We start from the raw sequence: 25,936 nt of genomic DNA, 5'->3' as shown, positions 1-25,936 counted from the left end.
GCTTGCTCCAGCCAGCAGCAGGAATACACTTGCTGTCAGTATTGATTCAGGCCCACCCAAGCAGAAGATACACCACTTGCATAGGCCAGGAAGGCTGGGGTTGGCCAGCCTCCGAGTCTACATTTCGGCTCAGCCGCTAGCAGTGCCCAGGCAGCTCCTGTGCTGCAGCCAGGCTACGTGACGGACACTATCTGGCACGGGGTGCATGGGGTAACCTTTGTCACAGCTGTGGGACCCACTTGAGAAAGACACGCTGCATGACCAGCTGAGTCTCTTCAACTGCAGTGAGGGAGCGGGACCCACAAGGACCCACTTACAGAGCTCTTCCCCTGCTGCTGGCTCTCTGTATCTGTGTCTTACAGATTTCAGCTATTTGAAGATTTCCAAATGCTGCTATTGGAGTCAGAGAGGCTACTCAATCCTCAACACAGTTTCATCCTCCTTAAAGAAGGGGGTTTAGAAAATAACATCTCTCTGATTTCAATATGCTTCAAATAACATCTCTCTTATTTCAACATGCTTCAACTGGTTGGCCTAAAGAGGCAAATAAGAGATGGACAGAGGATCTTGAAAACTCTCTAAGTAGCAGTGAATGAAACATTACTGAGAGGAAACAAAACACCTTAATGTTCTTGACTTTTCTTCTCTTTCTTGATAATCTCAGATCTGACCAAACAATATTTTTTAACTCTTTATGTTCATCTGCTGCTACTGGAGGCAAGCTTCCTCTAGAAATTTTGGTGTCAGTTGCTGATCTATATTAGAATAATTAATTCTGCCTTAAGGATACAAGTTATGTGATATTCTTCTCTCCCTTTTACAAGGTTTCCACTCACTTTTAAAAGTAGAAATTCCCTCACTTAGAGTATAACTTCAGAAAGAGGGAATTAGCCTGAACGAAGCTGGTAGGGGAGGGCAGGTACCCCTTAGGACCACAAAAAGATAAACTGAGGTTTAACAGTGCTAGTACGAACACTCAGCTGTCAAAATGAGAGCAGTCATGTAAAAATAGGACAGAGTAGGAGACCTAAGGAGTTCTTACTCAGAGACTGCTTAATTGAGTAGTCGTCTTCTCACAAAAGCCAAACTGCCTCAGAGGAAGATGCAAGAGAGTTGGGCAGATGGGAATCACCATCTCATTGAAGCCATTTTTTATATATAGGGTTTTTTGAGAGCAGGGCACCAAACCGATATCTCAAAGTTCCACCTAAGACCTTACACACAGACCATCTTTCTACTTTGTGAAGCAACAACAGATTTCCCTCTACTGATTTTTTTTTTTTTTAATGGCTATAGTCAATTCTACGATGTAACTGTGGAAGCAGCTTCCACAGTTGCACTGAACAGGCCACTGGGCCCAGATAGTGGTCTGTAGGTTCCTTCCTGTGAGGTGAAGTCATCATGTTCAAATTAACTTCATCTCTGAAAACTCAGCCCTTTTCCTCAGCGTTACACAAGGTTTTATGATATTCTGAAGCGGAATAATGAAAAATAACAACAGCTGGAAGGTAAAATGATACCCCTATAAATTGGTGATGGATGGAAGAGCTGCACAACAACCACTACTCCTTTTTTACCCATTAGCCCTCCTGCTAAGATAAACTGTGACCCCAGTGCCAGGAAGAGCCTCATTTATCTACCTTAGATTGCTGGACAGGATTAGCTGTGTCTGCTGGTGGGAGGACAGCTACAGCTCCCTCCTCAGCTCAGCTCCTCTCTGCTGCAGGAGCTCCCTGAGCTTTCTTACCCTCTAGTCCGTCAGGAAGGATGTTGCGGGGCTTGAAGAGGGCAGAGCCTTGGGTCTTGCCAGCTTATCACCTGAGCTCAACACAGCAGCCAGCCAAAAACTGCTCTTGGTGGTATGACAAACTCATGCTCAGAGCAGGCATCACCCAACTTTCTTCCCTTCCATAGGTGCTGTCATCTTGGAAACTCTGAAGATACTGTTTTGGAGGTTTTGAAAGTGAAGAAGGTTTCAAGGAAGTGTTGAATGCAGATAATAAGCAACAACAGTTAGGACTGAGGAATCACTGAGAACAGAAAAGCTGGAGGACAGTAGAGGAGAGGCCACAGCAACAACAAAGAAGAAGAGAACATGCTTCCTCATGAGATATTTTTCTAGCAACAACTGGAAGTACTGGACTGTAAGCAGGGAAGCAGGTGCTGAGGGCGAATGGGACAGTCCCACATTGGCTAGACGCGTGGAGCTGATAGCTCTGCAACCTACTGCTGCTATTATTTTTCCCTTTAGCCAAAGACAAAACATGCGTTAAAGGCTTGTGATTTTTATATTTTGCATTTCACATATACAACAGCAAGTTGCATAGCCAAAGTGTGCACTGCTGATAATGATACACAATCATTTGTCTGACTTTGGGTGCTGCTGAGAGAAATGCTGCAAAGTCACTCCCCACTGTGACAACAGCAGTAACCTGAGCTGAGCCTGGTGAGAAACCATTAAAAAGCAGGGTTGTACATAAGGGGTTCAAAGGAGTAAATAAATAAATACGATACCAGTGGGAAAAAAAGATGAGACAGTAAAAAGAAGTCTCCAAAAGATGACATTTCTTTAAGCTAGCCTAGGTTCACTGTATATCACTTCCTCCTTCATGGATTTTTACCTTTGTTCTTAAAAATTACATTTCCCTAAGAAAAAGCAAGCAGTAACACTTCTAAATAAATAATCAGGACTTGATGTACTGCCAAGGATTTCTACTAAAGGCTAGGAAAATGATCAGGGTAATTAAAAATAAATTCAGAGTGTGCACATGTTTCTTTGTATGTTATAATGTTGTTTCTTTGTGCACGCTTTTTCTGGGTTTAAAAAACTATCAAAGGGAGAGATAATTGGTAGGGCATTAAGCACAGTAATCATAAAGTATTGCTAGACCAAACCATTTTCTTATTGTCCTAATAATTATTACATGACTAGTTACTATTTCACAGTTCCAATGAGGGTAGAGGTGCTACTGAAGCTTCCCTTCCAAAGTCATGAGCACTTGAGTAGACCCTTTGAAATCTTCTTGGGAAAAAGAATAGTCTGCCACCACTAATTTTATTAAGTCCTTGTTGGAAGACAGTAAATGGCAATGTGATTGCTGCATCTGGTCTAGCCTCAAAGTAAAATCTAAGGCTGTAGGTTTTTCTAATATGCAGATAAAAATCAAATCATTAATCCCATTGTCAGCCAGCTGCCACACATTTACTGAACATAATGAACCCACTAAAAGGGAAGGGCATATCTTTTGTGCCTGTAAATGTGAAAATACACACTCTGAAATGGAATTTGAAAGAGATTCAAACTTATTTTGCACTATCCTCTGAGTTTACTCTGATTTACTCCCCCAATTTACCAAGCTAGGAATATTACGTTAAATTAAGACTGAGGATCATGCTTCCAAATGTAGCTTCTGAAATTATTTAGAACTGCAGGCAAAGAAACCTGTAGATGCAATCTGAGATGATCTGCAGACTTTCACATACAAGTGAAAGCGAATTTGGAAAGTTTCAAGGTAAACTTACTTTCTCCTCATATAATTAAATATATTAGGTCACTTGTGATGCAGTTAAATTTAGAATACGTTGGACTAATCATGAATTCCCATCCATAATTCTTTGCCTTCTGTGCTTCTAGATCTTTAAAACATGCCTCTGTCCTGATCAGCCCTGATAAAAATCTGTGGTATGGTACTGGCTATAAATTCATGCTGGTAGAGGGGAGAGCAGTGTTTTGTCTCTTCAAACCAACTTTAAACTGCACCCTCTGTCCTCCCTGTGGGTCTATGCTTCCCACATTTGTACAACAGCTTTACCGTTTTCTTCCAGAAAATCTGTATAAAGCTGCAGCATTTGGCTTAAGTGGGTCTTAATCCTCCCTGACAGAACAAAGTCCATACTGGAGGTAAGAGGCCTGCAAAATATCATAATTAAAAATTGCTTTTGCTTTGGACATGACTGCACTCTTCCAAAGAGCATAAATTTCTGCATATTGGAATCATAACTTAAAAGTGGCCACGCTGATTTTCATTTCTTTTAGCTCAGAGAAACAAAAAAGCTGTCAAGCCGAATACTTATGTGACAATTTTTAGCACAAAACACATTTTACAGCCAAGATATAAACCTCTGAAAAATGGTGTCTAATGGAAACAATGACAGTTCATTCACTTTATGACAGCACTAGAAGGTGCTGTGGAAAGTGTTGTAACAAACACAAAACAGATGAAAAGGAACTCCCACATGGGCTGTTTAAACTGGGCATCACCACTGCATGGTTTCGTTTATGTTTTCGCATACTGGCATTCTGAAGAACTTGGTCAGTTAAGGCAAGTCTGTTAATAACATTAAAAAGCCTACACTAGGCACGAGCCACATTTTTAGCACACACTGCAGCATTACTTCTTTTTTTTTTTTTTTTTAACATAACGCTAAGTCATTAGCAAACACGACAAGACAAAGCAAACATCAAATCAAATAGGAGAGAACTCCCTGTGCGCATCTGCTTGTCAAAAACGTTTGTTCCTACGTAAACTAAACCAGTAAATTTACAATTATTTTCTCACAAGTTAACAGAATCTTAGACAAGAAAATGAGTGTCAAAAGTTGGGTTCCTAAACCGTCTTAAGGTTTTTTTTTTTTGAATCTTAAAGCATTATTGACTTTGTTGTGCAAACAATACAGTTCAGGCTCATTAACTCTAATTCAAATTGACAGGAGCTTCTGGGTGCTCAGCCTTTTTAAAAACATGACAGCACCTAAAAATTTCAACTCAGACATCAGATATAGTCAGAGACCAGATCTCCATTCCTTGCAGATATGAACGGATTGTCAGAAAGCTATGTGCCATGTTGGGACCTCTCTAATCTCTGAATCAAAGCAAATTTTATGCAGCTCAACAACCTGTCAGATTTAATGTTTAGGGGCAAATTTATTAGCTACAGAGATGTTTCCCATATTCTGCTTTGCATACTTGTTTGGCTATCCTTGGTTGTCCTAAAAAGTACATTGTTGCCTCTCCTCCCCAAATAAGGACCTTAATCTGGAATCCTATCGAAGCCGAAGGAAACTTTCCAGGGACTTCACTGGGCTTCAGACCAGACCTTATCTGAACAACGCAACTGCCGTTCACCTGATAATAAAAATATATTTGATGTTTGTGTAGCATCTAGAACAACGATCAAGTGCTACCCTTGCTTCCCTGAAAACTAAGCTCTGTTGTCACTTACTGCTGATGCTTTTGGTGTATTTTATGGTATCACTGAAAATATGCTATGAATTTTTGTAAGGTAAGAAATCAGATCTCTCCAACCCTGTACCTGTGAGGTAGGTGTTGTGTGAGGAATTGATGAAATAGTGTGACAGTGGTTGAGACATATCTTCATTTAAGTCCAGTTTCTCAGGCGGAACAACACCGTTTTCTTCTCCACTCAGATATCGCATAAATCCATCCACTGATATCTGTCCTGAGAGAAACACAGATCCAGGGAAAGCACCCGTTAATTTCAAGTACAGATTTTGTGACATACAGATGCTATGTTCAATACACAACTACACAACGGTGTGTGTGAAAGACCATATTACCATCAGACTGGCCTTCATCTAGTTATTCATATATTCTTTTGTTACTGTTACCTCATTTTCAGCCATATAAGTTGCAGGTAACACACATCCCTTTACCTGTACCAACAATAAATCACTTCATAATTGGTGTGCACAGATAATCAAAGGAACAGAAGAATTAGAGTTACAGAGTTACCAGAGGAAACCAAAAAAAACAGCAAACAGAGAGCAACGCAAAGAAACAGGTAACTTTGACCTCTTTTGAATACAATCCAGTCTGTGTATACAAATGCAACCAAACTGCAAAGCAAAGCAAACTAAATGAACCACCTTTCAAGTGGAAACTAAGCTTTGCTTTGTAATTTTTATATTTGTCTTCCAATTCATATCTCACTGGAGTGCCAGCATAAATGATCATTTCATATGCTGCTGGCAAATTAGAAAGCTGAGTCCTGTCCTCAGCTTAAGTATCACCATTGATCTCCATGGAGCTGTGCTTATTATATCAGGATTAATTTCTCTGTCAAGCCTTCTGCATAAAGTTGATTTTAGGGTGTCAATTTGTATATTTAAACTAAAAGAAATAAAAATCCAGCAGTCTATATTTGAAGATCAATGCTTAACCGAACAAATTTGAGACATTTTTCTTTGCCTGGTATTTTTGATATTTTGTCTGGATTTCACCTGTAGATTTACTCAACCACTTAGCTTTAGCTAATTCAGTTACTGCTTATAATAAAACAGATCTTCTGTATCTCTGAAGAACCTTGAAGCAGCTATGTGCCTGGTGACTCCCAACAATGAGAATTTCTTACCTCTTGTCCCAATCCAAAATACTCTGCATAGTATCTCTATTGAAAAAATACTTAGTCGACTGATGATGGTATTGAAGACTTCAGTTCTACTCCTAACTCTGCTACTCTCTCCTTTTAGGGTCAATCTCTTTTTATCCTAAAACATATAAACTTACACATATTCTTCTACTGTATGAAAAAGTAATGGGCAACCCTGCATCATTTTTGTAAAGCTTGTAACCACACAATGCAAATACAGCATGTAAAGCATTTACTTAAAATCTGTGCTTGGACCTTAGCATTTGGCTCTTGATCAGAGAGGAAAAGACGTAACAGTCTGAAGTTCAGATGCCTCATTTTCATAACAGCCCAAGACAGTGGCACTAAATGAACCTATTCATATGATAAGAAAGGTAGTGACAATACAGAGCAATGCAATTATCATTCATTCTTATGACAACAATTGTAAGATGGCTGGAAGGAAAAACATCAAGTCCATCCACTATTTTAAGACTGTAATCTGAGGGCAATCTTGTCAGGCTCCACAGCTGCTTTGTTATAGAGTAATTAAACATCCACAGACAGAGGCCTACGTACTTTCCTTTTCACAAGAAAAAATATAAGATGGAGAAAATCAGGAAAAAAAAAAACCACTGAGGTTTTTCGTGAAACTAAAGATTTATGAACAACTTATCTGCTGTATGAATCTACCAGAGAGACATTAAGAATGTATACACTACCAGACGCGATCATGGAGTCAGCTTGAGCTAAAATCCACTCTGCACCCAGTTCACTGGGATATACATACTGTCTGTGGTGCACATTGACACCACAAAAGCAACATCATACAGGAAAAATGGGTAAGATTTGAACGGGATAACTGCTACAAGGGGAACCAGCAAAGCCATGTCACGTTATAGTGATTTGCAACTTCTGATGTTTGAGATAGCTCATCCACAGGCATCTTGAGTATCTCCATTTTGTTTTGAATGTGCTCTTTTCAGCCAGACTAGGAGGCTTAAAGTTGCTCTGTTATTCCTGCTCCAGGCTAAAATGAAACACAGTGGGTTTCATATGTACAGTTCCTCAAAAAAAAAAAAAAAAAAAAAGTGGCATCAAAATAATGCAGTGTTCACAAAGAAAGGTTTCAATTTTGTTATACAGATACTCATGTCAATTCATGTAGACATAGCATTCAAGCATCTCAAAGTGATCTCTGTGTTTAATATTCAGAGTATACCTGAAAAACAGAGTCCTTGCAGTCCTTGTTTTTCAGATGGAAACCTGAAGCTAAGGATAAATTAAGTGACTGGACAATATCCCATGGGAAACTTGTGGGTTAAACTGGGAGTTGAACTGCACAATCTCTTGAAGCCTGTTTGGGTGAACTTGAAGGCCTTTGGGATAAAAGCAAGCAAGGCTGAGGCCTGCACTTCCTTCCTTCTCTCTATTTTGTAGTTCATTCTGCTTCTTTTTTCCCTTCCACACTGAAGTAAGACAAGGCCTGCAGAGTGGTCCTGCCTATTGCTGCTGGTATTAACATAAATCACAGCAAGTATTATTCACATGTATAATTACATAGTTTCTGAGTTACAGTTATCTGAGCTTATGGCTGTAGAATGCTGTTTTCCCCATCATAATTAAGCAGTCAGCATTTCAGAAAGTGAAGTAATTTGCAAGTCCAATTACAGCTGATATTGCACCAGTGAGAGTTTGACTGTGGAACAGAGATGGCAGATGTCAGAGGGACTTCGTATCCTGGCTATTAAAGAGTAGATTGTTTGTGACCAACGTCAATGATATTCTGAGGCCAACTGCAGTGAGGACGATCCTCGGTGGACAGTAATCCAAAATGAAATGGCCTCAATTTATTGGTAAGATCTGTTCTATATTTTCTTAAGCATATTACAAATTTACCACAGACATTGCCAAGAAAAAATAATTTGTGATCAGTTCTTTCCATTACATCTGTCACCTTTTATCTTCAGATATATATTAGGAAGATTTAATGACATGATGAGATATAAAGAGTTAAAGGAAAAAGAAATGCACCAGGCAAAGACACAGGGACAAGACAGATTCACTTTTTTTTTTTTTTTTTCTTGAACATAGTCGCCTTAAAATCACCTGAACCCTAGGTCTTTGATGAAACTTTCAAAATAACCAGTGTGCTTAAAATTGTGGAGTTAACTGGCTTGTCTTTTTCACCGTTGCCATGCTAAATTTGATCTGATGTCACTTATCAGGAGAGAGGCAAACCCAAAGCTCACTACTGTTTGTTGAAATGTTACCATCAACTTCAATAACATTTGGTTCAAGACCTTACTAAATAATTCTAAGTGCAACGCAAAGAAAGAGAGACTCCAGATGACTCTTTTAGCTATGTTGGCAAAGCCAGATCGAGAAAAGCAAACAGACGTAACCATAACAGAAGCTATGTCAACAGCTACAGTACCCAGCGAAGATCCTTTCCTCTGCGGGCTTCGGAGTTTACCAGCACAAGAAATTTTTTTTTTTTTTTTCCTCTTCAAATATCTCTTCTCTAGTTTATCTGATTAATTAGAATTTCCCTATGGGGTCACTCAGTAGAGCTTAAACAGTACAAACATAAAAATGCCCCCTTTTTCCTGAGGTGTGTGGTCTGTTTAAAGGCCCAACACTTAACTCTTCCCCACAGCACCACTGGAACACCTTTGGCTACACAGGGCAATGCCTGCCCCGGGCCTGCAGCTCCTCCTCTCCCCTCAGGGCTCACAGGGCTGCTCCACACACTGTTCCCCTCATGCTTTTCCCCTCACTCCTTGCTGCCAGGCGCCATTTTGCCAGTTCCTAAACCCGCTTCCCTCAAGGTGAGGGCCGGGCTGTGCCCTGAGGTGGAGCTGCCAGAGCTGGCCTGAACCGTCTGGAACCGGCACAGGGCAGGCCCGGCCTCTCCTCACAGGAGGCCCACAGCCCCCCGCTGCCGGCGCCTGGGCGCTGACAGCCAACACAACGTGGAAATGAAAATTAAGGATATTCTCATCAATTGTTCTGTTTTCAACCCAACACAGATCCGCTGCTGCTCACAGGACGAGCGCTGCCTCAGCACATCTCACCGAGGAGCGGCTGCACAATGTGCCACAGCTGGATGACTTGCAAAGTTTGTCGAAACCACCCAGCTCCCACACAGAACGGAAGATGCTCACGTGCTGTGTCTGATGATTAACAGGGGTATTTTTTTCTTCCCTGAACTCACCAGACTGAAGAAATTTGAGATGAATGTCAGCTGCACGATATTCGATTGTCAAAGCACACATAAGTGACTGGCTAAAGTTTTGTGCAAGCCAAATGTCCTGGTTTGGCCTAAACCAGGCCGATTTTCCTTTCAGTGATTTTTGCTTTCAGCTAAGTCTCCTCTAAGTAACTGCACTTTCTGAAACTAACTGCATGTTTGCAGACAGTGTCTGCCTCCAGGACTGATAACGCCCGAAGTTCGTAGTTATCGCTGCGGCACCAGTAGGGATGTTGTGCAGTAAGGCTCTTGCTGTACTTATTCTTAGAGAAACCAAGGTCACTGCTGAATTCCTCACTGCTTACAAGTGAAGAGCCGAAGGGGGGTTGCAGCTGCAGCGGGGAGCGGACAGGGCAGGTGACCCAAAATTGACCAACGAGGGTATTCCATCCCACACACGTCATTCTCGGTATAAAGGGGGGGGATCACGAGGGTTTCGCGCTCTTTCTGCTATGGCCGGTGTCCAAGGAGGACTCCGTCTGTTTTCCTGCTGCCCCCGATCCCGATCCGTGCATCCCTGAATCCAGCTCTCGACCGTCGCTAGGCCCAGGCTGGGCCTTCCCGGAGCCTGCCCTGCAGTGCCGGTGGTGACGTGGCTGACTTCAGGGGAGCTCAATCTTGGTTTTGTATATATATTTGTATATATTTGATTATTTCTATTATTATTATTATACTCTTTTTCATTATTATAGTTTATTAAAACTGTTTTAACTTTCCAACCCGGAAGTCTCTCTCCCTTTTCCCTTTCCCTTTCCCTTTGGGGGGAGGGAGGGGGGATAACAGAGGGCATCTGCCACAGGTTTAATAGCTGGCCCAGCTTTAAACCGTGACACCAAATAAGTAACAGATCAATTTTAATGTTTTTATTGTGCAATGCAACAGGTCTGTAAAATTAAAGAGCAAGTATTGAGGAGAAATATGAAAGCACCTAATGTATTCTTAATCACAGATATTCCCAATACCTCAAAATTATAAATGTGTAGCTGAAGACTTGTTTATAAATTATATAAACTTATATGTAATTCTAAAAACGTATCTGAATTAAAAACTTACAAGAACTAGAGGCACTGGAAAGTCTGCAAAAGCCTTTACATGCCTCTCTCCATATTTATACATCTACATACCTTCCAAAACCCGTTCTCCAAATGGGAAGGAAGCTTCTAAAAGAAAGGGACTTTGACTCCTCCACATCTTTTGAACATTTTACCCATTACCTTCTAGGTATGAAATGCACAGCAAAGTACCCTCGCAGTCAGGACTGCCTGCTTGCCCACGCAAACTGTTACTCACACTATGAAGTTCCCATGCCATCGTTTCACAAGAGAAATCTAGTCCAAACTCATACAGACCTATACGAATCAGGTTCTGACTTTATCCCTGCGCTACTTTTCTGCACTGTGGATTTAAGCTCTGCTTGCACTTCAGTTGCATATGCCAGCAGTCCTTTTGTGGCACGCCCGCAATCCCCTTTCTCCTCTGAACTTTTAATCTGGAAGTTAAATTTTATCTGCCAGTTGCTTGGCAGAGAGTTTGTCAGTGATTGTCCCACCTGCTGCCTCCAAACCTCATCCTTTATTGAAGAAAGGAAGAGGAAGCCCATATAGAGGACTCCAAAAATGTCCCCAGTGTTCAGTGTTTCACCTACAGCAAAGCATGAAGCAGTCCGTTAGCAAGAGGTTCCATAGGACATCTTGAACAGCTGCTCCATACAACCTGCTTGGTGGTGAAATTCATGCAGAGATCAAAGAACCATGATCAGATTGAGAATCAAGTAAAGTCAACCATATCTGGTATTTTTTCACTAAAATTTGGTAGGAAGGAGAAGTAATTTCCTACTAGAAGAGTAATATATTTAATAGGGATGCTGAGAGATTCTACTGAATTTCCCAGGCTGTGATCAATTTCATTACGTGAAACAAGGTTTGTGCAGTAGCCTGATCTTTTTCTGTATCCCTGGCTCCACCTGATGGCTCCAAAATAGTTACAAGGGAGAAAGAAAAAGAGCACAAATGAAGTGGCAAGTTCTGAGTATTTCACAATGTTTCCTTATTCGCTACAGCTACACCATCCCATACCTTTGAAGATCTGTTGCACTGGATCAAAGACATAAATGTTCCTGGATGGCAGTTCAAAGAAAAGCACATAAAAATGTAACTGTTACTTTGCCGGTAAGAAACAGGGCTCCTTCGTGGTCAACATTTGTCAGCTCTAAAAGACAAGAGAAGTCACTTCTGTCATGCCAGATCCTCTTTCTTGGAAGCTGTCTTCAGGTAGATGGCATACTGCTGGCAAAGGATCTACTAACAATTCACAAAATCTATAGGGTGTAATGAAGTAAAGCCACTCTTCTATGGTTCTTAGATATTGTCAACTTTCATTAATCAAAATGTCGTCTTCTACAGTTTATGAGATCTGGAACCTCCCCGTTCCTGGGAGATGGCGTTCGCTGGAATTCCAGCCAGGCAGTTTATAGGACAGACTGTACTTTATGAATATATTTCTCAGAGGCTCCTCTATTTGAAGACTTACTGTGTTATCACAAGGCTTTTCATAATCCTCTTTGACTAGATCTAGAGTATTTAGCATATTTTTCTCACCAGGGTCTGTGACAGTCCTTGGGCAGGGCCAGGGCACTATGCACTTCCCTGCGCAAGCGCAGGCATAGGTAATAGCCTCATGTAAAACTGTTCTCATGCAGTTTCCAGGGCTGGCAGAAGCACAGGTTGCTTTTGACACAGCAGTCCTTCTCCTGCTGCTTAATGAGACACAGGTAACTGGACAAGTTCCTGCTTTCCCAACCCCTCTAGCACGCCAGCATGACCAGCATATTGTTCTGGATGTGGGAATGCTCATGGGTCCCTGGGAGCTTGTCAGCTCATTAATTCTAGGGTGTAAATAAACCCCTTCTCACTCAACACCTGCGGCACTGTGCCATGAGGGTTCAAAGTAGGGCTGACCTTCTAAAAGAAGCTTCTTCACCACTTCAGTTCCCTCTGCAGAAGCCCAGGATAAAGGTCAAAACCTCAGCAGTGTAGTAGTCTGGAGGAAATATAGAAGTACAGCTAATCCTTCAAACTTCTCAACCTAACTGCTTGATCTAAACTTCGTCCCCTTTATTTCAGCAGATAAGCTGTATGCGCAGCTACTTGATGGCTACTTATTTTCCCCAGGTCTGCCTAAGCCTGCCCCAAGGAGCCTTCCAGTCCCTTGGGCAAAGTCTTGTGACAGAGTAGGACAGCAAACAAGAGAGGCACAACCGACAGCAGAAAAGACCACTTATCTGCACACCTTTCTTTGCACTTCAGTCTTGCAATATTAACACCAGCCTTTGCTTGTCCCTTAAAAGTTGTGGACATTTTGTGTGACAATTCAAATGTGCATTTGCTTGTAAGCACTCAACAGGTTTCACTGCATAGATCTTAAATATTTTTTTTCCATATATTTGCAAACTTAACAGAGCCTTCCATTTGTTTACGCCCATGCTGTTATCCTGTGCTGGAAGGCACAATTGTGCCAAGAGATGTTATTAAAGTAAAAAAGAAAACAAACAAACACAAAAGGAAAAGAGACAATTAATTGGCACCTCGCATCTCCCAGCCAGCAACACAGAATTACATTAGTATTTTGTCTGACAGCAAAATCAGGTCTATTCCAATGCAATCTGTAACATTAATCACATTCATGGTAATCCCATACAACTGAGCAGTCCTCTCACCGACAAGTAAAGCAGATATTTTATAATCCTGTGGGAGATCTGTACAATATGCCCCATAGGGAATTTATTTCGCAAACCAGCACTGCAATTTACAGCTCATTAGGCATTAATGTTTTCATGCACGGTGTAGAGCAGGATGCATATATCCCCGGTGTGTCTCTTGACACTGGGCACACATTAGCTACTCTATGCTTTCTAGCTTTGCGAGCCAGCAGAGAAGCTCACAAGGACGAATTTACATAAAATTCACACTGTGTGGGACACGATGTGCCAGAGCCACTCCGGTAACACTTGCCGCATTTGCATCCAAGTGATTTTGGAAGTGATGCTGAAACCCATTTGGCTTTCCAGACACGTGTGCTATTACTATATTGCTATGGTGTAACCGGAATTTCTGTCTGTATTTGGTTCTGTAAACTAGGGCAGGGCAAGACTGCATTGTCCAAGCAACATCCTCTTAATCACAAAGTCATCACAAGGAAAGAATATGGTACAAGGTCAGCCCAGACTGAAAATGCCACAACCCTACAATTGCGCTACTGGACTTTACCCCAGGAATGTCAGTGCTGCTCTATTTCAGAAAAAACACTGGGGACAGAAAAGACTTTCAGGCCTCAGATCAGCATCTGCAGATATTTCAAAATATCTACGTACCAACCATCATTTACACACCGCAAGTAGAAGTTGTCAGTAACTCCTCCATTTTAGCAATTCTCTGATCAGCAAAGGGACAAATTCATACCAGTAGAACAGTTTTATCAAATTAATAAGTAACTAGAGGAAGGGCAATACATCTGAATCGCTGTATCTGAATATTAGTGAAACATTTAACAGCGTTTCTAAATTCAAATTTTTTCCTTATTGGAAAAACTAATCTGCAGAAAGCACAGATAGAAATAAACTGAGGTCAGACTAGAAGATCAGAGGTTTTTTGAATTTGAAAGTTGAACTGCATGAAAGGAGTCCGGAGGCTGCCACACTGATCAGCAGTAGGTCTGGTTTCATACGGTCTTTAATAATCTGAAAAAGTAGAATCAACAACACAGGGTTTAAAGAACAGACACTTCTCTGGAAGCTGTTATCAAAACAAGATGGTAAATCCATAACGAACCAGGTGAATGGGAAGGAGATCAAATGAGAAAACACAAATAATAATTCAAGCAAATAAAAATCCAAAATAAAGAGCTGAATTGGGAAGAAGATGCCTAGAAATCCATTACCCTGAAAAGCAGACAAGACGCAGAGAAGAGCAGCAATACACTTGTATGTAGCTGCACCAAAAAACCAGATGGTTGGCAAAAAAAATAATTGTTTGGCAGGACATTTTACTATCAAGTCATTGCTGAAAGAGGTAAACATGCATGGCATTAAATATATCAATATATGTCTCCATAACTAAACCTAACCATGCAGGCAATGCTACAGATTTCATGGACACAAGTTACACTTAACTTACTCAACTATTGACAACATCAAGGATCTTAACGGGACCACTGACACTGCACCCAGTCTCGTGACTCTGCTTTTTGACTACTTAGTGTCTGTATACAGAAGATTATTTAGGGAAGTGTTATGAATGATAACATATGCCACACTATATGCCAGAACAAGAGAGATCAAACATGTAAAGCTGAAGTGGCAACAATATAATGGTCAACAAGTGTTTTAAGTGTAAATGATAAGGATGAGGAAGAACAGTTACAGTGGCCAAAGGCAGAACCGGGTAATGAGATCAGAGTAAGCAATGGAAAACTTGGGGTGAGTGTCTGAAAAAGCTTGGCAGTGCTAAAACTAATTGCGCTAGGAAACAGTCTTGCAGCGGATTTATTGATCGTCTCATTGCTTAAATCCTTTCAAATCAAACCAGGAGAATATCCTGTTGTTTTCAAATCTCATTTCAGATTTCTAAACTTAAAGGAAAACATAATGGATCCAATTCTGCCCTCAGTTGTACTCGCTCGACTTTCTGTAATTAGACAGTTACTTGGCCCCAAGCCAAAACAAGCTTTCTTTGGCAATAGCTTCTTGAAAAAGAAACAGAAAACTTAGTCAATAAGAAAGGAATAGAGCAAGACTCATTGCTCTACCCTTGAATGGGTATATTGTAATAGGACACAGGGAAATCTGAATATAAACAGAGAATGGTAACTCCTATACGGTACCAGAAATAAACGCTTACTGAACGACGAGCAGTCAGCAAGGGAAAAGATGAGAAGGTAAACATGTTGTTCTTAAGTAGCACACATAAAAGAGCTTCCTCAGTATCAGTTAATCCATGCGGAAATATCACATGCCCAAGGACACTGAGATCCAGAATATTTTGCAGAGTAAGGATCATCAAACCAAGCAAAGCAGAATTTAGTACGTTTGAATCAGAAACGCTTGTCATTCTAATGAAACTTAATGAAATTCTAATGAAATCATATCTGGTTTATCATCTGTACAAGCGCACAGAGAAAACTAACATTGGATACAAATATTTTTTTTGCGTGAAAATGTTTGCAAATAGAAAACTGGTTTTCTGAATGGGTTTCAGAAGAGGTACTGCAGCTCAAGACACTTTGTTCGCTTTAGGGAGGAAGTATTTCCTATAAGCTTCTAAGCAAGCCACACCAAATAGCAAACCTCACATTTTTATGATAAAGAGCATTTTCAATCAGAATTAAAACCTTGGGAGCATTCCAAGGACACTGCCATCTCAAAAGGGAAAGGAAGATGGAGTGACACCTGAGAAGAAACAAAATTTTCCAGATCTCACTTGCGTCTGTTGGCATGAGCCATCCATTTTAATGAGATCTTAAAGCCACTGTGCAATGTTGAGCATGCTATTTATTTATTTTATTAGAAGTCACAGACTTCTTCAGGCCTTTTCAAACACCCAAGAAAGAAGGGCTCTAACCCACAGGGGCTACAGCCTATGAAATGTATGTATTTTTCTTTAGTAGTGCTAGAAAACAGTAAAACACACACATAGGCAGGGAAGATTTTAAACACTCAACATTTTCTCTTCCTCAGCTCCACAGCAGCTTTAAAAACCCCCGCTGTAACAAAGTATGGCCACAGTTCAGAGATTCTGGTAAGCAGAGGTATTGTGTAAAGGAGCACAATTCTTGGAATCTGTTATACTGTAAACCAGTGGTTTATAGCAAATAGTGTGTGTGTGTACATATATATATATATATATAGCATAAGCCTATGATAGCTAACAAACACACAAGTGTCCAGCATCTTGAATCAAGCATGTCTAACAGTTCACATTTAACCAGATCTCTATATGTAGTATCAAGCAGTTTCTTACTGGTTATCATCCTCTCTTTTCAGCCACAGACAGCTCTTTCTTTAAACCAAACCAGTTTCTAAAACATTAGCAGACATATATATAAAAATCCGAATATTTAGTAATTTTTAAGGAGTGGGGGAAAACCCCACTCTGGTGTAGATAAGCAAGCAATCTCTCCCAAGTCTCAAGACTGAAACAGAGTGATCAGCATCATCTCCAAGTTGGACTGTGAAAAAATGCTACATCTAAAGTTAGCTAGAGAACCACGTGGGACTGCAGCTTATTCCTTGGCAGGCATTTACTTTTCTGCTTTTTTATTTTTTGTTCCCTGTCCAAATTCAATTTTGCTTAAAAGTGCTGGCCTGATTTGTGCAGTCTTTACATTAGCAAGCCTCAGCTACTGTCTTCCAGGGTCTCGTCCAAGAGTGGGGCCTTGGCTATTAAAAACCACAATGAATCTACATCTTGATGATTTCAGCTGACATTGCAAGATAACGCAGAGCAACACAGCGATGTAAAAGACGTTCTTGCAGCATCAGGGAACTCTGTCCTCAAGACCCACTTTTCCAGCATAACCGCTGTCTACATGCAAACATAACCTGCTGCTCTGGACTTCAGCTGAGGTCTGGAGCATGATCCAGGAGAAGGAGGTGCTAAGGGCCCTAGCACCTGGGCAAGTCTCATCCATTCCATCAGGCCAAATGAAGCAAAGGCAAACGCAGTGAGCTACACCCAAGTCTCCCAGGAGACATCTTAAGCTTGGTATTTCCCAACACCTTGAGCCCAAACTGCAACCATCTACAAAAACTGCTGCGGACAAAGTCTGTGGGGTCACAGGGTTTTACAGACACAAGCCCATTCTCTAGCTGCTCTTGACTTTTCAGCACAGATGTAGTAAGAAACTGTTCCTCAGAGGATATCCCTTACAGGATACGAGACGACAAACAGGTTCGATACAATTAAATCTATCAAAACACTACAAAACCACCTTCATACTAGTTCCTAGCTAGCAGTGGAATGAGCACTTTATGACACTGCAGATTTCTAAGACAGGCAGATAACTAGATAAGTGGAAAGATTTTAAATCAGACAGATAAAAATACCATTAATCCCAGAAATACTACAGTTATTCCTGACAGACTTGAAAGAGGGCCACTACTGGAATATGTCACTGTCTTCCCAAACCTCTGAAAAACACGCTCTGTAGAATTCCTTTGGAGTGATCCTGGGAGATGTAATAACATTAAATGTTGGCTTACTTCCAATTGCTAAGTTGCATTAAAAGACATCTAAAAATACATACTTTTTTTCCTCTTAAGCGATACTTCTCTACATAAGCTATTAAAGCACTTGCCAAAAAAGACTGTTCTGCAGTATAATGGGAAGAGGTAAGAGTATAGTGTGAGCATGCTCTAGGTGGGAAAAAACCTAGGAAAAGCCTTCATCCCAGCTAATATTTTTACTTCCAGAAATTCTTCCAGTTGAAGAAGAGATTAATATTAGAGAGAAGTGGAAAAGAATAAAGGCGTGGCTCTGCCAAGACAGTTCAAATAAACTAAAAAGAAGGGACTTCAGTCCCTTTAAAGAGACTTCCTTCTATGTTCTTTAAACTTGGTTCTGCAGCTGCAGACACTGCATCCAACAATCCCTTTCATAAACAAATCCAGCTCTACCTTAATAACAATTGCTTTTTTTGCCCTCTTTTACTACCTCTGGTAGGCTGTGCCAGAACCATATTGTTAGGAAACTTCTCTTAATTTCCAGCCTAAATTTATTCAAGGCCACTTGATACCTCTGTGTTCTTCTGCCAACATTGTCCTTTAGCTTACCACTTCTTTCTGCCTCCCCAGTGTTTAACCCTGATGTATTTATAGGCAACAGTCATATTCCAGCTAAAGGATATTGTTAGAGTAGGTGATTACATCTGACATTATAAGGGAAACTTCCTCATATGGTCCTTGTATTATAGTAGCGCACACACTCCAACTCTGTTAACAGCCCTGTTATGACAGATACCATACATACTGAAAGACTCGCAGAACATTGCTAGCTCCTCAAGGCAGAGACTGTTTATTTAGTCAAGTCAACCAAATGATGAGGCAAAAACCAAAACGGCACATGAAAGGGGATGGCCAAATGTCAACAAGCTCATTTGTGGCAGAGCCAGGAAAACCACACTCTTCTGCCACCAGTTGTAGATGTCACCCACTGGATCACAGCAGTCTTCTCTCCCTTTGTCCTCATGGGCCCTTTGCAGCTGCAAAGCACTACATATGTAATCATAATGAAGAGGCAAACTCTACAATCTTTATTCAAAGTTTATCTACATTTGTTTCCTTCAGCACTTGAGTCCATGCTGCTTTATGTTTTCAGAAGTAAACTTTATCTAATATGCATCTTCAAATAATAAATCCTGCTGCTAAAATTGAACACCTCCCTGTGTTGCATAAAAGAGGCAGTACAACAGCAACAAGCACAAAGAAGCTGTTTTACTTTTAAAGTAAGTTTTCTATTTATGGGCTCTGATAGTCTAAGGCTGAGTCAAACACAATACAGGCAGGCAGCAGCAGAAAAATGTGTCTTCATAACCCTTGAAATGCAGCATTGATGTAAGACCCTACTTCTCCCTGGGCAAAAGCTCCATCTAAAGGGTATGATGCACCCCTATGTATACTCCAAAACCTCTGCTCATGTCTGCTTTGTGGTCCTGTCACCCCAGGTTCTTTCATCCATTTTCAGTGTTAGGACACAGGGTTTAAACCTGGGGTCCATCAGGTGGTCTATCAGGTTTCCAGGATGTGGGTCAGGAGTTACTGTTATGGTCAGCTTCCATACTAGTTAGCGCAGGGCTGGTCTGACTGCTGAATCACAGAATCACAGAATCACAGAATGTTAGGGATTGGAAGGGACCTCGAAAGATCATCTAGTCCAATCCCCCTGCCGGGGCAGGATTGCCTAGACCATATCACACAGGAACGCGTCCAGGCGGGTTTTGAATGTCTCCAGAGAAGGAGACTCCACAACCTCTCTGGGCAGCCTGTTCCAGTGTTCAGTCACCCTTCGATTATCACGAGTAGTTTGTGCTCTGCAGATATAAATTCCACAATAGGCCTGTCCATCTTACATTCGGCACAGTTTCACTGGTACCAGTGGAGCTATTCCTGGTACCCGACACCAGTCCCAAAATGCATTTCTGCAAAGCTCATGCTTCGCTCAAAGTATCCATATTATACACAGAAGATTAGGAAACTTGTCCTCCCTGGAACCCTAAGTGTATTCAGATGAATGCTATCATTAATTCTCCTGCCAACAGCAAAAACGAACTCCACGCATAAGCACCTGGGTCTCAGATCCAAACTAGGTCCTACACTTATAAAGAGCAATCAAATAACAAAAGGTTCTTTGCTTTTTACTAAGCCAAATACTACTGTGTCTTTGTCTGCTGTTACAAAATCCGTTATTACTAGTCCACATCACTGTTTCATTTTATGTTATCTTGTTGTTTAGTTAGAAAGATGAAGCACTTTACCAGTAAAGCAGATGCAAAAACCCTCATAATTGAGGATTTTCCATTCTAAAAGGTTTTTACAGTATTTAGTCTTTCACTTAAGATGCAATCTTTCGAACAACTGCAAGATCTGAAATGAATTTTACAGCTTAACTAGTAACTAAAAAACAAGCAATTAAAAAGAAAATACAATGTGTAACAGAAACATTTTGCAAATTCATTTTGACAAGCATAATTTTCACTAACTTATTTATGGTGATTCATTATTCATACTAACATTTGCTGCATATACATATTTAAAAATAATTTAAAAAAAGGCTTTCTGGCAAGCTATCTAACTTAGCACTTGTTGCTGACAGCATGGGACAGGCTACGACTTTTGTGTGGCTTATAAATTTTAACAACTAATAAATTGTGATTGGGATCTATTGTTCTGTCATCATTTGAGAAAAAGAAACAACACTCAGAGTTCTTCTCTTGTACAATTGGAATGCTGGAAAGCACTGAAAATCCCAAAGTTAATGGCATTTTTGGAAAGTATTCTTGATTTCCAACATTAGGAGGCCAAAGGATTTCAACCACTTTGTAACACTTCCTACAAATGTTTCAGTGCCAGAAAACCCCACCATTTCACTGCATGGTTTATATATCAGAATTTATGCTTTAAATATTATGAAGTACGTCTTAAAAGTGTAGCCACGGTTGCACGGTACTTGTTTTTGCCACTAAAATCTGTTGCCTAGGAAATGACCCCCTTCTGCCATCGAAAGACTCCAATGTGTAATTATTCTTAAGCAGTTATTAAAAGGTGAATTCAATGGGGTGGGATGAAAATGTTTAAAATGTATTGATGTTTATGGAAGGAAAAATACATTTGTGCTGAAGTGAATACTGCCTGGTGTTAAGGCTGCCATGAGAAAATAACACGTAGTAAATGCTGTATAAAATTAAAAATATCTTAATCTAATGTTAGTTGCTTAATTTATTTTATTACCTAAGAAAAACCGAGCACAACTACCAATAAATGTGCACTAGCAAAACAGAATTAATACTGGAATTCAAAGACAGTCATGGAACTAGCTCCCCTACAATCCTTCTAAATACCTGTCTAACTAAAACCGACATACAGTATTTTCAAATAGGTACAGCTGAGAAAAATCTGGAGAAGGAAATGCTGTGAAATATGAGAGGAAAGCCCTTTTCCTCTGTGCAGATCTAAAGGTTTCTCCCCTGAAAATTAAATAGGCAGAGATAGTATTTAAACAAATGCATACTTAAGAGAAGAAAAATTAACATCTTTATGCCATTACTTATCTCAAAGATGCCCTCTAGTAAGTACAGTCTGGTGTACAGATCCATTGGCCAGGAAAATCTCCAAAGCACTTCCAGACTGTATTTTTAAAGCGTATACTACAGTCAAGACAATCTCTCTCAATAAAAACCACTCTAAAAATAATGGCTAATAACAACCTAACCCTTGCTTTGCTCCCTGCAACGAGGATGGTGGGAAGCACATATTTTATTGCTACAGCACGATTCCAGCTTTTTCACGTCTCCTTTCCCTAGCAGATCTTGGTTTGTATTCTTCATCACTAGTCTGGTACAGGGGCATAGCTCTTCTTGCATGTTTGGAGTCTTTAAGAGACACAGGATGACTCTAGAGCCAAGACTGTTACTGGTTTTCAGAACACCTACTGGTTTCAGAAAGAAAGGTCTAAACTGAGACAATGGGATTTGAGCTCTTAAAGCTCTGGGGTCCTTTTGAACTTAGAAACTTTTAGAAATGCATTGCATCATTAAGTCAGGAAGAACCAGCACATTTTTGCAGAATTTGCACCAAATTTATATAGTAAATTTCACATAATTCTAGAAACCAGTGCTATCGTTCCCGGGAGCCTGGACGCTGCAAGCAGAAACACCTCAAACTCAGCATCGACGTCCTATCTCCCATCCATAATGCAACAAGATCCTGAACAACTTACTTTTATACAAGCCTTAGAAATAAAAGCAAATAAGGAAATTCCCAGTCAACCACTTGGCAACTGATTTATTAATACACATCCTATTATCAACCTGATAACTTGAAAGAGAATACATTTTTACGCCAGCCACCCAATGCAAATGCTTTACAGCCCGAAAATACCAAACTACAAGAGGCTACTTAACCAGGCCTAACAGCCCCCCAGCATGGTTTTGCTGACAGCGAGAGACTGCTCAGCAGTACCAGGAACTTCCTTCTGCTTCCACCTGATAAGGAAACATGCTAAACATAGCGCATTAATCTCCTCCACTGTATGGCACAAAGCATTAAACACAACAACTTGCTTCAACTACAACAAAATACTACTCCAGATGCTTAACCTATGTAGATGTCAAGCCTGTGTACCTGCTGATGTTGCAAAAGCTCAGTCGCATCCCAGCAATACCTAAAAATACATTAGTGATGAGCAGGAGCACAGGCAGCCTTTTTACTCAAAACTGTGCAACCTAAGGTTCTTATCCAGTATGTACACTGGCATTTGATTCTACCAGGTACCTGAAGAGCCATGTCATAAAAGTGAAAAATATTATGTACAGTTCTTGCTTACTGTATTCAAAAGAGTGTAATTTAGCTGTAACAGGTACAGAAAAAGGGCCATCATGGCAATCAGAGGAATGGAGAACTATGAGATGTCAAAAGCATTTGACTAGTGCTGTGAAAGTTGAGAGACAATACAACCATTCTTTAGAAATTCATTTAATTAGCTATGAGAGAAGAATAATTAAGTTAAAAGATAATATTGTTGTATACTGGATGTGCACAGATCATGAATACAGTCAGATGGGAAATTAGAAGATAAAATGATCGGATGAGTGAAGGTCTAGAACTGTCCAAACAGGATAGTAAGAGCAAAGTGTCAGGCTGCTGTACAAAGGTACATAGTTTCTATTTTATGAATTCGAATTTAAGTTTTTGAGGAAAAATCCCTAATTCTACTTAAAAGAACTTTCAAATGCATAAATTTTTATTTGCTAAGAAGTATGTGTATCACACTCTCAGAAGTTGCCCAGGTACCTGTGTTCATGGTTCCAGCCAGAACTGCCCAGAAATTTCACTTCAACAACCTGGGGAATTGACTTCAATAGAGAATTATTACAATGTTCAAGGAAATTAAGCATAAGAGATTTTTATATAACTATACTCTCTTCCCACACCACCCATAAACTGAAGCATATGCTTAAGTGATTTATTATATCAAGGCCAAGACGTTCTGCACGTTGCAAACATGAAATCTTACTCCCACAGCATAAATGCTTTCAGCAAATGCTTTTAATCCTTGTGAATTTTAAGTATTCGGTTTAAATTTGCATTTTGACGTGTGTGCTACTGTGCACGTGAAAAAAAGAAAAGAAGACAGTATATATTTTGTCTAACTGTGAAAGATGGTTAGAAATCTAGGTGTTGTGGCCTCACAGAATACCTGAAAAATAAGGACATTTGCCACTAACTTTGTTTCAAGCTTTTGCAAAAGTAATTTTCTCTGGCAGTTTAAACAAAGACTATACAAGTTTTAAAGTTCGAATTAAACAGAAGAGCTTGGCTTATTTCATGAGGATTGCTGAACGTGAATCCCTTTATTTCAGTGGGACATCTGAACATCTGATAGATTGTTTAAATAGTTAAACATAGAAATACTACAGAAACAAAGACGGAAGTGGACAGACCTTCACCATTTAAGTGTATTTTTGTCCCTAACCTCTCTGCAATCTAATAATAATGAAACAAGATAACGAATGGAGCAGGTCAGAAAGGAAGTTTATGGAAACAAAACAATATACCTGTGTGCAAGCATGTGTGCACAAACACACACACTGAGCAGCTGGAAATGTTCAAACTCTAGAACAACCTGAGGAAAAGGGATTTAACTGGCACAAAGTCTGGAATTTATATCACCTATTTCTCGCAAACATGCCTTTAAAGTCTCTACCACCACAAAGTACTTCAAATCACTCATTAGTCCCAAGAAGTGGTTAATCACAACTTTTAAATTTCTCTATGGTATTTTCTTCTGTTTGGGACCTGTATCTGTGATTTACTTCAAAGGAGTAATTTCTCATTGCCAAGAAAGAACAAATACATATACCACGCTGTCAGATCTTCTGGCTTGCTTCTTGAACCAAAACTCTGCAAAACTGCTCCAAAAATCTGATTATTTAATTGCATTGCTCTGGTACAACAGCAATGAAGTCATCCTCAGGCCACCTGTAACTCCGTTTCCCATCCTGCTGCTTATCATGGAATTCTCTCACATTAGAGTTACACTACTCCTCTCCTTCCTATGCTACTCTTCTGTTTTTTGGTGTACTCCATTAATCCTGAGGAGTTGTCTAGTTGGGACCTCTTCCAACTCACTTTGAAATGCAGGAGCATAAAGGAGCGTGTGGACGATGACTCTAAGCCCATCTCTCTTCACGGAGCTGTTGGGCCCCATTTTCTTTGAGAACTATGCTGGACGAAGGCTACTGCTACCTTCTTACCTATTTTAGCTGCTAGTCTGGGTGCCCTAAAGTCTCTACCTGCTTTTGCTATTTTAACTGACAGCACTGAGGCCATTCCAAACATCCTACTTCCATCCCTACCTCTCCACTGATTTGGCCCTGGCAAATAAGGGGACATAAGCAATGCCACCACAAGAAATGTAGCAGAATATCCGAGCAGCAGAGGTGGGAAGTAAAGGGCAACAAGTTCATGGGTATATAACAGTGGACCACATCTAACTGTGGTTTGAACATCCATAGGTCTACCGAAAATAACATCTCTGATCAGTGGCAGCAAAAGTGTCACTGAAACGTGTCACTTTGGTCTGCCATCCCTGCAATTCAGCCTACGAACAGTCCTTTCTGTCAGCAGAAAGCCTGAGTGACAATCCCTTTCCCAAAACAGCATATTAAAAGGTTAAATCATTATTTGGAATATGCACTGTTATATTTTGGTGACATTTTACAGAAATGCAGCATTTGTTTGCCATTATTCTGAGTGTAGGATTGAGTGCACACCTACACTTCATTTAATATACAGTGAATTGCATTCCCAACTCGGAGCAGATGTACAGAAAATATTGTGTCCCCATGTCATTCCTGATTAGCCAGTTCCTGTAATTTTAACGCAGTAAGCTCAGGATTTGCACTGGAGCATGGTGAGCAGCATGGGCCAGCTGCTGCAGCTCAGCTGCCAGACAGGGGGCTATGTAAGAGGTGGTGGCTGCAGCACAGAAGTGGCCCACAGGTTGTGCCAACTCTGTCAGAGTATGCTTGACCTCAGTGCAAAACTTTGAAGAGGGAAAAAAAAAAAAAAAAGAAAAAAAAACCAAAACACAAAATACAAAAGGAATTAACTCTCTAGGACCTGCCTTCCCCTTCTTAAACTCAGCATTTTCTGTGAGAACTGATTCTGTAAGCGCAATATAAATGATACCCAGGAAGAGAGGCACCTATGGAAGAGCAAGTGCCTGCAGCAAATGTGTGCACCAATGTAAACCAGAGCAAGCTGGAGGTCTCCCACAAACCCTACCTTGAGGGTGCCAGCAAACACCATCACAACACCCTTCTTTCTGAGGTTTGTTTCATGCTTCCTCCTTATTGCTAGTCAGAAGGTGGTTTCATTTTGACTTTGGTGTTCTGCTAGGACGCTAGCACACCTCCTTCTAATAAATCCTTTATTTGGTTTATATGAAGTTTCAATATTTGGGTAATAACAATGACCTTTTAGGTACCAGACTTTCCTATCGCTGATGTGAAACAAGGTAAGCATAGAGCAATATTCTAATATTTG

At 40.4% G+C, this 25,936-nt stretch overlaps 1 protein-coding gene across 4 annotated transcripts in view; it reads right to left on the bottom strand.

Moving 5' to 3' along the window:
- PLCB1 (phospholipase C beta 1) overlaps positions 1-25,936 on the bottom strand; it is a 405,252-nt gene that overhangs the window by 115,458 nt on the left and 263,858 nt on the right. For all 4 annotated transcript variants that reach the window (XM_068414808.1, XM_068414791.1, XM_068414782.1 and 1 more), the window contains exon 10: positions 5,313-5,459. In XM_068414808.1, coding sequence (XP_068270909.1) covers positions 5,313-5,459 — 147 coding nt within the window. The remainder of the gene's footprint in view (positions 1-5,312; positions 5,460-25,936) is intronic.

Source organism: Nyctibius grandis, chromosome 1, assembly GCF_013368605.1.
Source record: "Nyctibius grandis isolate bNycGra1 chromosome 1, bNycGra1.pri, whole genome shotgun sequence".
NCBI classification, from domain to species: Eukaryota; Metazoa; Chordata; class Aves; order Nyctibiiformes; family Nyctibiidae; genus Nyctibius; species Nyctibius grandis.
The sequence above is the reverse complement of the archived record's forward strand: the minus strand, read 5'-3'. Positions and strand labels throughout refer to the sequence as shown.